This window comes from Vombatus ursinus, unplaced genomic scaffold, assembly GCF_900497805.2.
Source record: "Vombatus ursinus unplaced genomic scaffold, bare-nosed wombat genome assembly UNPS02000580.1, whole genome shotgun sequence".
NCBI lineage: Eukaryota > Metazoa > Chordata > Mammalia > Diprotodontia > Vombatidae > Vombatus > Vombatus ursinus.
The window spans coordinates 3,976,357-3,992,682 of NW_020940358.1; the positions used below are offsets into that span (position 1 = coordinate 3,976,357).

General features: G+C 37.9%; 1 protein-coding gene across 3 annotated transcripts in view; it reads right to left on the reverse strand.

Moving 5' to 3' along the window:
- Positions 1-16: 16 nt before the first annotated feature.
- The window catches only part of DNAJC5 (DnaJ heat shock protein family (Hsp40) member C5), a 49,762-nt gene continuing 33,452 nt past the window's right edge, over positions 17-16,326 (reverse strand). For 2 of the 3 annotated variants that reach the window (XM_027852443.1, XM_027852449.1), the window contains exons 2-5: positions 12,254-12,371; positions 10,229-10,442; positions 5,094-5,265; positions 17-4,510 (exon numbers count right to left, since the gene is read on the reverse strand). In XM_027852443.1, the coding sequence (XP_027708244.1) occupies positions 4,407-4,510; positions 5,094-5,265; positions 10,229-10,442; positions 12,254-12,360 (597 nt within the window). In that variant the 5' untranslated portion in view covers positions 12,361-12,371 and the 3' untranslated portion in view covers positions 17-4,406. Of the gene's footprint in view, positions 4,511-4,908; positions 4,984-5,093; positions 5,266-10,228; positions 10,443-12,253; positions 12,372-16,326 lie in introns of all 3 variants that reach the window. The other variant, XR_003568291.1, reaches the window with a different exon arrangement.

Here is a 16,326-nt window from a genome sequence, read left to right on the forward strand (position 1 = left end):
AAGAGAGAGACAGAGAGAGACAGAGAGAGACAGAGAGAGAGAGAGAGAGAGAGAGAGAGAGAGAGAGAGAGAGAGAGAGAGAGAAAATGGTCAATTTTGCATTTTCTCAGATCTGACTTCATCCCTGTTGACTTTTACCATAAGGGGATAATGGGAAGATCTAGTTTTTAAAATTTCAAAAAGATACACTCATGCCTCAGGAAGCACCTAAGTAACTGTGACTAGGAAAGAAACTTTTTAGAGAAGTGAGAACTCAAAAGTAATGCTAGAGAGATACACACAAAAAGAGCTGGCTTCTACTTCTGTCAAAGTTTCAGAATTTCGAAGCAAGTATACAGCACGCCTAATAGGATCCTCCCCATTTAATGTCCCAGGCTCCATCCCAGAACATCAGTCCATTTGTGATGGTTCTGAGCTCAGGGATGCTGGGAGAATCTTGGCACACAATGTTGAAGCATAGAAGCCATTGTTTCCTTAAAATCCTTTGCAAGGAAAAAAAATTTGGCCAGAAATTTCTTCAGACATGCCTCCAACCCTGGGAAAAGCTTTACATTTTTAAGCAATATTCACATAACCTGAACAAAAACCTGGCAAACTACTCACTTTGACACATATAGATAACAGGCTTTTTGAGTCTTCTACAGCCTTCTTAGGGCTATTAAGAAAAAAAATACACATATATATATATTTTGTTGTTGTTGTTACAAAGGCTGGCTCTCTGGGGAAGGGAGAGAAGAAGACGTTTAGAAATGAAAACATAAAAACAAAAGATACCAATAACATTTTTAAAAGGATGACATTAGTTTACTAAATCCATTTTTATAAGACCCATAAAGATCATGTCAAACATGGACCTAGAAACACAGGTTACCAGATAAGTCTCCTTAATATGAACCACAATAGTTCAGTTTTATCCAACAGGCAGAAAGACTTGGGAGGAGAAGGAGGAAGCCACTCTGTATCATCTTCCAAATTGTTAGTAATATTTTTAAACAAAATAAATGAAAAATGCTTTCTCCTCATTACTGCCAATCCCTGGGCTCAAAGAAATCCACTTCCTTTGTAGTGCTATCACCATCATCACTTAAAACTAGGCAGTTTCCTACTACGAGAGTTGATTTAAAAGTTTTGAACTTTGTTTTTGCCAGCTCTGGAAAAAAATCATTTCGAAAGTGTTTTTTTTGAAAACACAAATTTAAAACCACACACTTGTTACCAACTTGGATTTCAAGCTGAATTATTATTTTTAATGGCACAGATCACTTTGCTGTTCCATCATGCTCTTTTATTTTCAGAGTGCATGAAATATGAAGCTATCAAAATGGACTTTCCACCTTCTGTAACAGAGGTTTAGGGCCTGAAAAAAGGTGAATGTAATTCATGATTACAGCATAGTTCATTCGAACATTATCCCTCTTTCCTTGTCAATGGAATTATCTATGACTTTCCTACTGGTCACAAAGCTAGATGTCATACATTTCTCCTGCTACTTTCAATCGCTTCCCTCAGGGAGTAACATGTCAGTGGAGTTATTAATAGCCAACAACCATGCTCTGCAAACCAGTTCCAAATACAGTCAGGCTTATACACGCTCAGAAGAAAGTCTGTGCCTCTCACCAGCTATTGCTGCTTTTAAATGCAAGGTTGGAGTTTTTTATTAGGCCTGTCTCCAAATAAGGAAGGAGGACAGTTTACAGAGAAATATGGGGCTAAGCATGATGGGGAAAAAATGTCTAGATCAGAATTCTCTCTCTGATAGTGTTGTGACAGTCATTACCATCATGCGATGTATAAAGTTTATCATATGATTCCTCAGATCTGCCAAGAGGTCCAGCAGGCTCATGGGTAAAATAAGTTGTCTAAAGAGTTCATTTTTGGCAAGTCCTACTGAGGAAAAAAAAAAGCTAGGTTCACCCTGCTTCCAAATTCTGATTAACATTGAAGAAATTTTCAGCTTTAACCATTAGGGACATTGTTTTTAAAAAAAAAACAAAAAAACCCCACAAAAACCAAGAAACAAAAAAATGCCCCCTAAAATGTAAAGAGGCTTCACAGATTCAACAAAGGCAGTCACTACAATAGGTTGTTTTAAATCAAGCTCCTGGGGAGAAAAGTAGCCCACGGCTCTCTAACCTAGCACATACCAGGCATGTAACTAAGGAAATCTATTATAATCACTTCACACAGAGTCCTTAGATACTTCCTGCAAATGGTATCAATTAAAATGTCTAATAAGAAGTAAGGATGGGAAATCTACTCCCTACATAAAAGAAAGTCCATATGAAAATGTAATAATCAAGACCAATAATTACAGAGTATTATTCATCATATGAAGTTTTTTGTTAATGAAGCATCAGGGCCAAACAGTTAAGAAACAGGAGCTGAGAAGAGGAATTTATGATTTTGTTTGTTGGACACCCAATTCTTAGACCAAAGTAGAAACAAATGTAGTCTATTCCTAATTCTATCAGTCTTGTTTTTAGCTGACAAGGGCCACTAAACAGGCTTTTCTTTAACCTATGAACTCTGCCTAAAGTTTCAAAATGGAGGCAATGACATGATACCTTCACAGATACTCATCGGTGATTATGGCAAGGCAAACCATAAGAGAGAAAGAGAAACAGAATGAAAACAAGAGGAACAAAGGAAAGGATAAAGGTGTGTGTGGTGGGGCTTAGTAAAGAGCTCTATTACAACTTATCTGAGATACTACAATTTGTCTATTGCTATTCTTGACCAAAGAGCTTTGAAGAAAAATTTGGATTGACTTGGCAGCCCTACCAACTAGTTCCTTTAGAAATCTAAAGTCATTTGAAGAGAGGCAAAGTTAGGCTAGGGTAACTTTCCAGGTGATTATTTACCAACATTACAATTTACAATGTCTTTGAAGCAGGCCCCTATATCAAGCCTTTTGGAAAAAACTCTGCTTGCCTTCAACCCTAGAATCTAAACCAGGGAAAGACTTTGTTACTTTAAATTAAGTGCTGAAGACGATCTCCAATGGGAATGATGACTGGAGGAATGTCAAACAAGAAGCAAGAAAGGGGGGGGCAGGGGAGAACAAAATTGAACAGAGTAAAAGAATGCAAGGTAATGAATACAGTGTCCATCTAACTCCAGGGTACCTGCTTGGAAGATGACAGCTATTCTGACTCTTTACTCTCTTGCCCTGTCCTATCCTCACAATCCCTACCGTGGTGGGGGGTAAGGAGAAACAATCATTGCAACCCAAACACCCTGAATCTTTCTTAGAATGGAATCTGTTAAATGCAAATAAAAGCAAGAAAAACACAACAATGATTACATTGTAGAGTAATTGCTGGGATAACAGAAGAACCTTAAAGTAAATTTTAGATACAGAAAACCATTTTTAAACCCTGTGCAAACGTGATTTGGTTTCAATACAAAAAAGGAAATCTTTTTCATTTCCACAATAAATTTACCTGAGGAGGAAAAAAACCCAGAATGATGTACGTAAACAAGGCTGAAGAGATCAGGTACAAACTATATACCACATAAACACAGGGATTATGTGTTCTGAAGAGTCATTTTTGTATTTCCAAATTCGTTCATAATCACAGAATCTGGAAGGGATATCAGAGGTCACGTAATTTAACCTCCTTATTTTACTGATAAGCAAACTAGGGCTCAGAGAGGTTTAGTGACTTGCCCAAGGTCATATAGAGGAGTAGGGGAGTTGGAACCAAAACACAGGTATTCTGACTCTGGGCAAGGAGCTGTTCATCATTTCTGGGGCTTAAGAAAAAAGGGAAGTGTCAAAGAGTAAGCCAGTGTATGAAGGTCAAAAACTGGTAAGGATAAAATTCCTCTCTGGAAACATCCTTCCATTTTGACCTAAGTCATACATTGGTTTTAACACAGGTACAGGGAATGTGAACAAGTACTTTTGGTTGAGAACCGTGAAATCCCCTTCTTATTTTTCAAAGGTTCTCAGAGCTAAGTTGTATGGAAGCAAAAATGGCTTCAGAGCAATTCTCAATTAAACTTGTAGGTTGAAAAATATATTTAGGCTGGTACCACTGCTTAGAATGCAGATTGCTTCCATTACTCACTTAATTCAGTAACTCCTCGATACATTTACAACACAGACATACATAAAACATAACCCCATACATGCGATTAAAAAAAAAAAAAGAATAAAGGAAGACCGTAGCTAAACTGCTTTAAATACTGCATGCTACAGCACTTCATGTATCATCGAGATACGACACTGAAGGTGACAGAAAAGGCGGAAGGGATTACAAAATATTCTTGGCAGGTCAGTGTCTGCCCTTTCCCTGTGGCAGGAGTTGTTCCCTCCCCGATCTCTATTTCTACTGTTCATGATTCTAATGTTGATTGGCCAGGTACTGATTTATCCATTCTAATTACAGTGTTTTCTTAACTTAGTTAAATCCATCAGTATGGTAGCTGGGGTGGGAGTCAGTTGTGAGCTGGGTGGTCTCTGTGGCTGATGCTGGTTGTATCACAATAGGTGTGTCTGTAGCCTCTGAAAAAGGGGAAAACACATATACTTTACTGCACTAAGAGAACAAAGGCACACACGAAGCTTTTGTTACAAGGCAACTAAATTCCTAACCAGAAACACTCCATTCCCTTTATTAGGAAATGGAATAGAATGATCATTTCAACAAGTCACCATCATATATTATAGTAACATTGTTGCTCTGAGACCAAAAAACTGTCAATTGTCCCCACCCCAATAAATCTTTTTTAATTTCTTGAGTTTTTTTTGGCTACCCATTACTAGAAGTCCACCTTCTCCATCCCTCCCACCCACCACCAAGCCTCCAAATTTCCAACCCCACAATTCTACTATTACTACAGAGTCAATGGGTGGGAGACAATTATTTGTGTAAATCTGGTCATTCTTGTTTCTATTTTTACCTCAAATTTCCATGTTCACACCTCAAACGTCCCAGCTTCCACCAAAAACACTCCAAGCACAGTATCAATGCCCTCCTGTTTGACAAGATAGTTCAACACTGGTTCAGGGATCATTCTAGCTATTACCCACGCACACACTGGAGGCTGTATCTATTTCATGGGCTGTAACTGTTAAAGATACTTACCCCTCTCATCAGACTGTAACTGTGCCTCCAAGTCCTCTGGGGAGACATAGTATTCTTGGTCATCACCTTCAGGAGGTTTAGGTTTACACTTTCCACAGCAGCAGTTAAAGCAGCAGCACAGACAGCAGCAACAGTAGCACGCGGTAATGATCCCACAAAATAAAAACAGGGCCTGGGTAGAAGGAAGAGATTTGTGATTGTTTCAACTACTATATTTCCATCTCATAAGAGACAAGAGTTTAATGTACTTGAAAAAAAAATGGCATTTGAGATGTAAGATCAATATAGAACAAAAAGGGAAAAATCACACATGATGCCATTCTCCTATTCAATCTATTGTTCAGTAAATTTCAAGTTATTATAAGTGACAAAAGAAGGAATTCCAAAGACAAGGAAATAAGAACAAAACTCGTATCAAAATGAAATAATGTCTGACTCAAAGTCCACTCATAACATACTAAATAAACATCACATACTAAAAAAAATATTTCTTTTAAGAACTCCAGTGCCTAGCACAGTGTCTGTTTAGTTCTGGGTGATAAAATGGTGACCTGGTTTTATACTGGGAAAAACTCAAGTCTCATTGCAGAATGGCTATCAGACTATGAAGAAAATGAAAGTCATATACAAATATTTCCATGTCTGAATATTTCAACAGATCTGTGATTTCACACTAACACAGTAATTCCATCCAGCAGCACAGAGGACAACCCATCCATGCCATCTCATTTCGTGAATTGTCCATGTTGTCCCAGAAATCATCCTCAAAAAACAAACCCAATATGCTTGAGACCTCCCTTAAGGTCTTTTTCACATTCTTGTGTGCGCGAGCACAGCGCTTAGGCTGTCCGCATGACCTTCTTTTTTGCCATTCACTCATGTCATTCCTTGAATGTAGTCACCAGGTTTGAGTCTGTGCCCACTATGTCTATCCACTGCCCTTTGGTTTATCTGTAACTTAGAGGTGGTGATGTTTCAAAAGATTTGGTGCCATAGAGCATGACTATAAGAACTGTTAAAGATGGATATCTGCATTGGGATGCAGCTTGGGACTGTAAAAGCATAATGGAATTTCCCCAAAGCAATCTCTTTTCCACCAATTCAATTCTGTTGTTAATTCACTTGTCCATTTGCAGTGCCTGCACTACTGCAATAAACTCCTACTCAATCTGCCTGCTCCAAGTCTCTCTCTTCACTCCAATCCATTCTTTATACATGTGTCCAATTGGTTTTTCCTAAAATGCAAATCTGACCATGTTCTTCCCTCTACCCAATAATCTCCAGTGGCTCCCTGTTATATCCAGAATTAAATATAAAACCAATTTTTTCAAAAAGGGTAAAGCCTTTTTCAACCTGACCCCAACCTACCGTATCAGCCTTATTCCTGTTATTCCCATGAACAGTGTGATCCAATCATACTGACCTTCTTGCAATTCCTCATATACAGCATTTCATCTTTCAACACCATGCCTTTGCACTGGCTTGTTCCCTATGCCTGGAATGCATTTTTATCTCTCATCTTTATCTCTCAGAATCCTGTTTCCTTCAAAGACCAACTCAAATACCATCTTCCATATGAGGACTATCTTGATCTCTCAAGCTGCCTTTCCCTCAAAATCTATTGTGTATATATCCCGTGTTTATTTATATATGTACATGTCTTCCCCCTCTAAAGGCAGGGATGGTTTTCATTTTTGTTTCTGTATCCATAGTGCCCGGCATAGTACCTGGAATGTAGCAGATGTTTAATAAATGCTTGCTAAATGATGTACTGATGTACTAACTCACTTGCTCTATTGAGTCAAATGCTTACTTTTTCTTTTGGAATCTACCAATATGTTGCAGAATCTTGTATCTATTTGCTGCACCATTCACTTGTGGCTGAAAAGATGTGGTCTACTGCAGAGCATAATATGCAAAAGTCATCCTGTTTCTCTCTCATTATACTGTGAACGTACCATACATATCAGTGTCATAAAGATCAGAAAAGAAGGCACATGGGTCTGTAACTACTGACATAAGTGCCTACGGAGTATATCCAGGTGGAGATACTGAACAGGCAATTGGAGATGTGGGACCAGAGCTCAGAAGAGAAATGAAGGCTTAATGTGCAGGTTTGGGTGTCAACGGGATAGAGATTATAGCTGAATTCATGGAGGCTCAAAAGATCACCAAGAAAGTATAAAGGGAGAAGAAAAGGCCCAGGATAGAGCCCTGAGGTAACACATTCGTGCATAGGGATAAATATTGATCATGAACCTGAAAAGCAAGGTTGAGTTATAGAAAGGGATAAGTGGTGAGAGGACAAGGGGGCAAACAATTAAAGAAGATAAGCTGAGTTAGTTAACTGAACTGGTCAAGACTTTGCAGGGTAGAAAGTGAGTCTGGAGTAGGAGTAAGGCAAAAGGAGAACTAGATGAGAGGTTTGGGGCTAGATGGTTTCTAAGGTCCCTTTCCAGTTGTAAATCTATGATGTTATGATAGCAGACTATGGCCAGATACAGACATTTTTATCGACTGCAATGGTGCAACACTTGTGGATGACTAAAAGAGCAAGAGTATCACCATCACATGGGAATAAAGAAAGGCACTGTGGAAGAGTCTTGAAGGAAATTAGGGATTCTAAAAGGCAAAAATAAGAAGGGAATGCATTCCAGGCATATGGGACAACTTGTGCAAAAGTACAGAGGTTACAGATGGAATATTATATAGGGAATAACAAAGAAGTCAGTTAGACTCAAATGTATATGTTGAGGGAACATAATATATGAAGTGTGATAAAGCAGGCTCAACCCAGATTGCATAGGGCCCAAATGAGGAGTTTTTATTTTATCTTAAGCCCCAGAGCTGCTGAATGAAGATTCTTGAAAAGTGTAGTGACATAGTCAGATCTTCAGTTTAAGAGGATTGTTTTGGCAGTTAGGTAGAAGAAGGGATAGATTTGACACAGATGGACCAAGCAGGAGTCTATTACAGAGCCAGGCAAGAGGTAATGGTGGCCTGAATTAGGGCATGGTCTATGTGAGTAGAAAGGAGATAGGTGAAAGAGACACTGTAGAGATAGAAATGAAAGTGACCTGCATAGAGAGGAAAACTGAACTGATGGGAATTGATAAGATCATCAAAAGTGGAATGCAGAGAAGAGGAGAAAAGGATTGCTATGATTATTTTACTTTGGTTAATTTTTGGAGGGAAGAGTGATAAAAGTTCCACTTCTTTTTCCATTCCCAGTCGATTTCATGATTTTTCAAATTTATTTTTTTATTTTTAGGCAATTGGGGTTAAGTGACTTGCCCAGGGTCACACAGCTAGTAAGTGTCAAGTGTTTGGTCTGAGGCTGGATTTGAACTCAGGTACATCTGACTTCAGGGTTGGTGCTCTATCCACTGTGCCACCTAGCTGCCCTCTCAATTTCATTTTTTAAAGGCAGGATGACATAGTGGAAGGGAGGCATCTTAATTTGCATCCTGTATCTCACACTTCCTAGCTACATGACCGTGGGCAAGTCACTTAATTTCACTGAGTATACTCAGATATAAAACAGGGATAACCATCTATGATATGACTGTGAAGATCAAAGGAGATCACCTAAGAAAAGCACTTTGCAAACTTTAAAAGTACCAAAAGCACTGGTTGCTATTATTAATGTGGTTGCTCTCAGGAACTTCTGATTCTTATCTGAAAGAAAGTATTCATGATACAGAGGTGTAAGACTGCTGAATAATCTATAGATCTTGGGCCTCCTTCCTTTAGCAAATCTGAGACTTGTTTTTAAAACTATTTTTCACCATTTTTCCTTGTGCCTACCTTGGCATTAAAGTTACTGAGTATGAAAATATGTTGATTTGGTTTAAAGGATCTTATCAAAGTTCTTCACAGAATTTCTCTAGGTCTTCATGCTTCACAATAGATGTGAATCTATAAATTTCAATTATTCCACTCTGGTCTTTGTTTATATCTACCATGTACAATGCAAAATGACCAACTGTTCCATAATTGTCTTCAGACACACAAAGAAACCAACTTTGTCAACTCTTTCGTCTCTCCAAAGAGGATGTATGAACCATGCTCCTACTGAGCAGTAACTCCCTTTGAAAAGGCCTCTAATTTCCTTTATCACGAGGATATCTATCATAGGATGGTAGTTTTTGAGCTGAAAGGGACTTTAGAAGTCATTTGGCCCAACTCTTTATTTTATAGATCAACAAACTGAAGTCCAAAGAAATTAGATTTGCCTGAGGTCACCAAGGCACGAGGACTAGCTGAGACCTGACTTCAAATTCAGCACTCTTGAGTTGGTCGAGCTGATCAGTGGACACAGATTTAATAGTTAGGATAGCTACAGTTGATGTTTTTAGGGGTAGGGGACTGGATCCTTTATTTTTAAATATCTAAGAAACGCCTTGTTTTTAGATCACTCTCAATACTAATAAATCCCTCTCCCCTACCCAAAGAGCCATCCCTTAGTAACAAAAAAAAAGCAGCACTCAGAAAGAAAAGCTTTTTTTTTATAAAAAAAGCACTCAGCAAAACTAACCAGTATACCAACTGAGTCTGACATTACATACAATACTCTACACCTACAGTCTTTCAATGAAAATACCCAAGCTTGGGCCTAAAGAAGAAATATGAAAATGTACTTCTCTCCCTTCTTTACAGAGGTGGAAGACATTGCATGCGCTGCTGGATGCAGTTAACACGCTGATTAGTTTTGATGAAGAGTTTTTCCCTTCCCTCTTTCATTCTTTGTTATAAGAGATGATTTTCTGTTTTTATTTTGTTTTGGCTAGGCAATGGGATTAAGTGACTTGCCTAGGGTCACACAGCTAGTAAGGGATGATTTTCTGGATGAGGGCAGGGACGGAATGAAAAAGGAAAGAGATGTAAAATCAAAAAGTTTCAATAAAAAATTTAAAAGGATGATATAGCATTCTGCTTCCTTTTCTTTGATCTTCCCATTTACATTTTCCTGCAATTTTTATACAAATGACCGTTTGTAAAATTCTTGCAATCCAATGTTTTGAAACTAATTATAACAAAACAGAAAACTGTATAAACAATTTTAGAAAACCCCAAAGAACACCCTGAAGAGCAGAGTCTCTTTGACACTTTTAAAGGAAGCATATTCCTCTCACCTTTGCCCACCAGCTGGATAGCACAAAATAGGTATTCACGTTCTCCTCACCAAACTGCTCAGCTACATAAAGGCCCAAAGAGCCATACTTGTCATATATATTTCGTTTCGTGGCGTCAGTTAATATTGCATGTGCGTTGTTGATCTCTTTAAACTTGTCTGCAGCTTCTGGGTTATCTGGATTCTTGTCAGGATGATATTTCAATGCAAGCTTCCTGCAAACAAAAAGATTTTTGTCCATTTAAATTCAGTTCCTTGCTTTTTCATTTTTCCATGCATTCATATGGCACAATAGTCAATACAAGAAAACCTTTTTCATTTTATGGTCTCATCTATTTGCATCTGTATTTCTACCCTCACATTCTTAGACAGGAAAAACAACTGGGACATAAGAATTTTCCTATGATGACAAATCTAACCATCCTCAAGGAGCTATGGAAAGATCAGCTGAATGTTTGCCTTGCTGTATATACTTTGTTTCTCTTATACTATATAAAATTTACATATAGAAACAGTGCCCTAACTTCATTGTTACCAAATACTGCGAGACCTCTCTAAGAAACCTACAAAGCCTACTACTGACCTCTAGTGTTCCATTTAATTTACTGAATATTAAAAAAAACCTATAAAAACTTTTTATATCATGTAATTTATATCTGCTTGCCATTAACTATTCTAACACTTAAGATGACCAAATGAGAATACTAAGATGCCTGGTTATGTGGAGAGCCTGAATGTTTTAAACAATCTTCCCATAAACCCAAGGAATCCTTTAGGTTTAAGTGGTTGAGGTAAATAAAATGTACAAAAATTAAGTGACATAGATCAAGAATTTGCTGGCCAATCAGTACATACACGCTCAGAGAGAGACAAATTATGCATTTTTTACTTACCCTGGATGACAAAAGAAGTCCTATTTGCTGCTTCTACTACTACGGCTACGAGTACTACTATCACCTAATCAGCAGTGATTTATTTACTTTCTATCGAAAAGAACTGAGTGAAAACAAAATTTTCATAAGTAAAATATATGAAAAAGGAGGCTGCATGGAAGTGAATACATTTTTTAAAAGAAGCCTACTAAAACAGTCACACTGTTAAAAGTATACATGGAACATTTTTTTCCAGGTTCTTCTTTTTCAATGTTTTACTGATACTCTTTTTTATTTTTGTTTTGTTTTTGTTTTTAGGCAACTGGGGTTAAGTGACTTCCCCAGGGTCACACAGCTAGTAAGTGTCAAGTGTTTGGTCTGAGGCGGAATTTGAACTCAGGTCCTCCTGACTTCTGAGCCAGTGCTCTACCCACTGCGCCACCTAGCTGCTCTGTGATACTCTTTTTTAAAAGAGCACTCTCACTTCTCAATAACTTTCTTGCTGTCCCTCCCCTGAAACAAATAAGTACAGATGAAAACATCAAATCAACATACTGGCCATGTTTGAAAATATATGTGTCCATGTGCCTCTTCTCAGAGCACTACATACATATCAAAGACTAAAAGGAAGGTCTTTAAATATATTCATACTTTTCTTTCTTTCTAAAGGATTGCTTTAGAAGTCAACAATTTCAGGGCAGCTAGATGATGCAGTGGATAGAGCACAGGCCCTAGAGTCAGGAGGACCTGAATTCAAATCTGGCCTCAGACACATGATACTCACTAGCTGCATGATCCCAGGCAAGTCACTTAACCCTGATTGCCTTGTGTCTCTCCTCCCCCACCCCCCAAAATAAAACCAACAGTTTTGCATTTGATAATGCACAAAATTCCACAAGGTACTACTTTCCCTTAGGAAAATATAAGAAAATAAATTTTAAATATTCTAGGAAATAAGCACTTTTATAACTGGAAATCCAAAATCCAAAATAAAATTGTGTCACCTATAAGTTACAAATTGTTTTTAAAGAAAAGTTGGACATCTGAAGAAAGAGCCTTTCCCTATGTTATACTCAACTAAATTCAGGTCTGAACATAATGATTAGCACTATATGGCCACCTAAGTGAATTTCCAAAAGCTAAAATTTTCTTACCTATATGATTTTTTTATATCATCTGAGGTTGCATTCTTGTCCAACCCAAGAACATGGTACAATGATTCTCCAGAGGTAGAAAGTGAACGCTGTCTCTGGTCTGCCATTTTATGCTAATCTGCAAAACATATTTTATTAAAATACAACACTGAGAAATCATCCAAGTAGTTTGTAATGGTCAGTTTTGTAAAAAAAAGATTCATGTCCAAAGCTCACTTTTAAGATTAATATTCCAACTACTACAAAAAGTTGGTAGAAATGGGTCTTCTCCTAAGATAATAAAAAGATATTAAGTCACTAGATATCAAACTATAAACCTGGCTCAGCAATAAAGCTGGTTATTTTGCAGTTCCCACTTTTCCATTAAGAAACTTGTATTTACTCTAGCATATCTAAAATTTTAAGGAATCATAAAAAGTTACATGAAACCTAATACTCAAGATAAGAATGCAACATACAATAAAATTAGTTTGTATCTGTTTAACTCTTTGGATGGCAGAAAATTGAGACAAAATTCTCATAGCCTTGAACTCAAATTAGGCTGAAGATAGGCTAAGAGTAGTGAAGTAATGTACATTTATTTCCTTAAGTCAGAAAGATCCAAGTTCAACCCAGGCCTTCAGACACTTACTAGCTGTATGACCCCAAGCAAGTCAGTGCTTTGCAAACACACATACAAAAACATATGTGTGTATATATACACATATGGCAGTTGTTATTACTATCATTATTTCAGTCAATGAGTTACTGATGCACTGAGAGGTTAAGTGCCTTACTTAGGGTGATATTGCCAGTGCGTGTCAGCAGTAAGGCATGAAGCCTGGTTTTCAGGACTCTCAGGCAAGTTCTCTATTCACCACTGCTTTAAAAATAAAATAGTCTTTGTTCCTAACAAAAAAAAAAAATGACCAAATTACAAATTCATGGTACATAACTTAACCTGGCTTTTTTCCCACTGAACATTTTTTTCTATTCTACTCTCACTTATTACTTCCTCTTACTTTCCATACTAATTGTTCCTAATCCCTCCTCAAACCCCTAACCATACCTCACCCCCTAAACACTTAGAAAAGATTACCTAACCTCCCATTTAATAAGAGATTAAGGCCCCAAACAGGAAATTCTTCAATTTCCTTTCCCCAAACTTAGTAGCATTACGGACTTATTCTCTTGTTTCAAAAGAGAAGTATTCCTACTCATGTTTAGGTTAATTAACCCTTGCTTCTCTGCCCTTGATACATTCTCTTCCTTCCTGTAAAAAGCTTCACCAAGTATCTCTATTGTCCCCTCTACTAGCATCTTCCTTTCCATCTAAGAATGTGCTGAAGTCTACCAAATCCTTAAAAGCTTTATTTAGCCCTTCTAAACTGCAGTCACATAACTAACTCCAATCTAACAATCATTTAGTAAACACCAACTACATTCAAGGAAGTGTGCTAACCTCAGGAGATACCAGAGAAATGATTCTTGCCCCCAAAAATCGAGGAGGGAGCACTTACATTCTTTCTTATATTCCTTGCCAACTGGTTGCCATCTTTACCATTTGAATGAAATTCATAGCCACTTTCCTTGACCCCTGTCACTGTATTTGGAATCAGTCATTCCTGAGCCACCTTTTTTCTAAAGTTTATTATGAATTTCAATAACTGATATTTCAAAAAATCATTTCAATATATTGTAACTATCCTTTAGCTCCTCCACACCTCCCCCCTTAAATGTTACCAATGACTAAATCACCAAATTCAAAGACAATGAATTGCTTGGTCTTCATCCTCCCCTTACCTCTCCGAACATTTAACATGGTTGAATTACTCACTCTTTTGGGATATGTTTCTTCCTCAACTTCACTTTCCTTGTTCTTATCCAACCTTTCAAAACACCTGCTCTGGCTCCTCTTCCTTATTCTTTAAGGTAGGTGTTTTTCTAAGGTTCTGTCCTCTGTCTTCTCTTTCTATATCCTTTCCCTTAGTGATCTCATTTATGCCCATGGCATCACCTTTTTAGTGGGTGAACTCAGGTTCTGCACCTCCAAATGCCTACATAAGCAAGCTTTACCTGCTAGCATCTCAAACCTAAGATGTCAGAAAACCAGTCACAACACATTTCCAAAAACCTTTTTGCTCCATTTTCTGATTTCACTATTTCTGTTAATGAAACAGTACAACCATATCTTTTGTCCCAGGTTTTGAAATTTTGGTGTTCACTGATGCTTCACTCTCTTACACTTCTCGTAGCCAATTATTAAAACCTATTCAAGGCAGTTAAGTGACACAGTGGATAGAGTGTTGAGCCTAGAGTCAGAAAGACTCACCTTTCTGAGTTAAAATCTGGCCTCAGACATTAGCTGTGTGACCCTGGGAAAGTTACTTAACCTTTTTTGCTTCAGTTTCCTCATCTATAAAATGAGCAGGCAAAGGAAATGGTAAACCACTCCAGTATCTTTGCCAACAAAACCCAAAAAGAGGTTAGGAGGAGTCAGACATGACTGAAACAACTCAACAACAACAAAAAATCCTATACACACTGCCTCACTTAAAAAAAAAAAAGAAAAGAAAAGAAATGCAATCAGGGTTAAGTGACTTGTCCAAGTTCACACAGCTATTACGTGTCAAGTGTTTGGTCTGAGGCCGGATTTGAACTCAGGTCCTCCTGACTTCATGGCCGGGGTGCGCTATCCACTGAGCCATCTAGCTGCTCCCACATTGCATTTCTGCAATACTGTTTTGCAATATTCCTAATTTCCACAACTACTACCTTATTGCATTTTTTGGGGAACTGAATTGTTATTTCATTGGTATAGAGGGGCCAGTGCTAATTATGAGCAAAGCACTGTGCTAAATGCTAGTGATATCAAGGAAGGGGAAAAAATGGTCTCTGCCCTAAAGGAACTCATCTTCTAACGGGGGAGACAACATGCAAATAACCACGCATCCAAGACATATACAGTACAAATGGAAGGTAATTTCAAGGAAGGCACTGGGAGTGGAAAATGTGAAAGACTTCCTGCAGAAGGTAGAATCTGAACAGAGCCTTGAAGGCCCGTGTCACTGCATCAAAGTATAAGACCAGGAAGATAAGAAGGGAGATAGGTTGTGAAGGCCTTTAAATCCCAAACAAGATTATATATTTGATCCTTGAAGTGACAGAGAGCCACTGAGTTGGGGGAGGGGTAAACATTGTCAGATCTGTGCTTTAGAAAAATCACTTTGGCAGTTTAGTGGAGGAAGGATCAAAGTGGGAAAAGGCTTGAGGCAGGGAGACCAATTAGAAGTCTAATGCAATGACTGCCCAAGTATGATCTACATCAAATTGCTTGCTTTCTCGAGGAGGGGTGACAGGAAGGAGGGAGAGAATTTGGAGCTTAAAATTAAAAAAAAAAAGAATTAAAAATTGTTTTTGCATGTAATTGAAAAAAACAAAAAAAAGTCTAATGCAATAGGAAAGATGTGAAATAATGACAGATTGTAACAGCTGTGGTGGCTATGTGAGTAGAATGAAGGGATTTATTATTATAGTCTCTGAAGGAAGAAATGAGAAAACCCAGGAACAGAATAGAAATGTGGAGTTAGTGCAAGAAAAGAACTGAATAGAGAGGCAGCTAGGTGGTTCAGTGGATAGAGCACCGGCTCTGGAGTCAGGAGGACCTGAGTTCAAATCTGGCCTTAGACACGTAACAAACACTCACTAGCTGTGTGACCCTGGGCAAGTTACTTAACCCCAATTGCCTCACCAAAAAACAACAAAAACCAACCAAAAAAACCCCCAAAAAACAAAAACCTGAATATAACTTCAAAGTTGTGAGAATGGATGACTAGAAAGGTAGTGGTGCTCTCAAAAGTAACAGGAAAAGTTTGGAAGAGGAAAAGGTTGAGAAAGGATGATAATGAGTTTCAGATGCCCACCGAATATCTAGTTTGAGATATCCAAAAGACATCAGTGATGTGAGACAGGAACTCAGGAGAGAAGTCAGGGCTGTGTATATAGAACCTAATTACAAAAAGATGATAATTGAACCTATATGAGTTAATGAGATCATCAAGTGAGATGATATGAAAAAGGGGCTAATTTTTTTG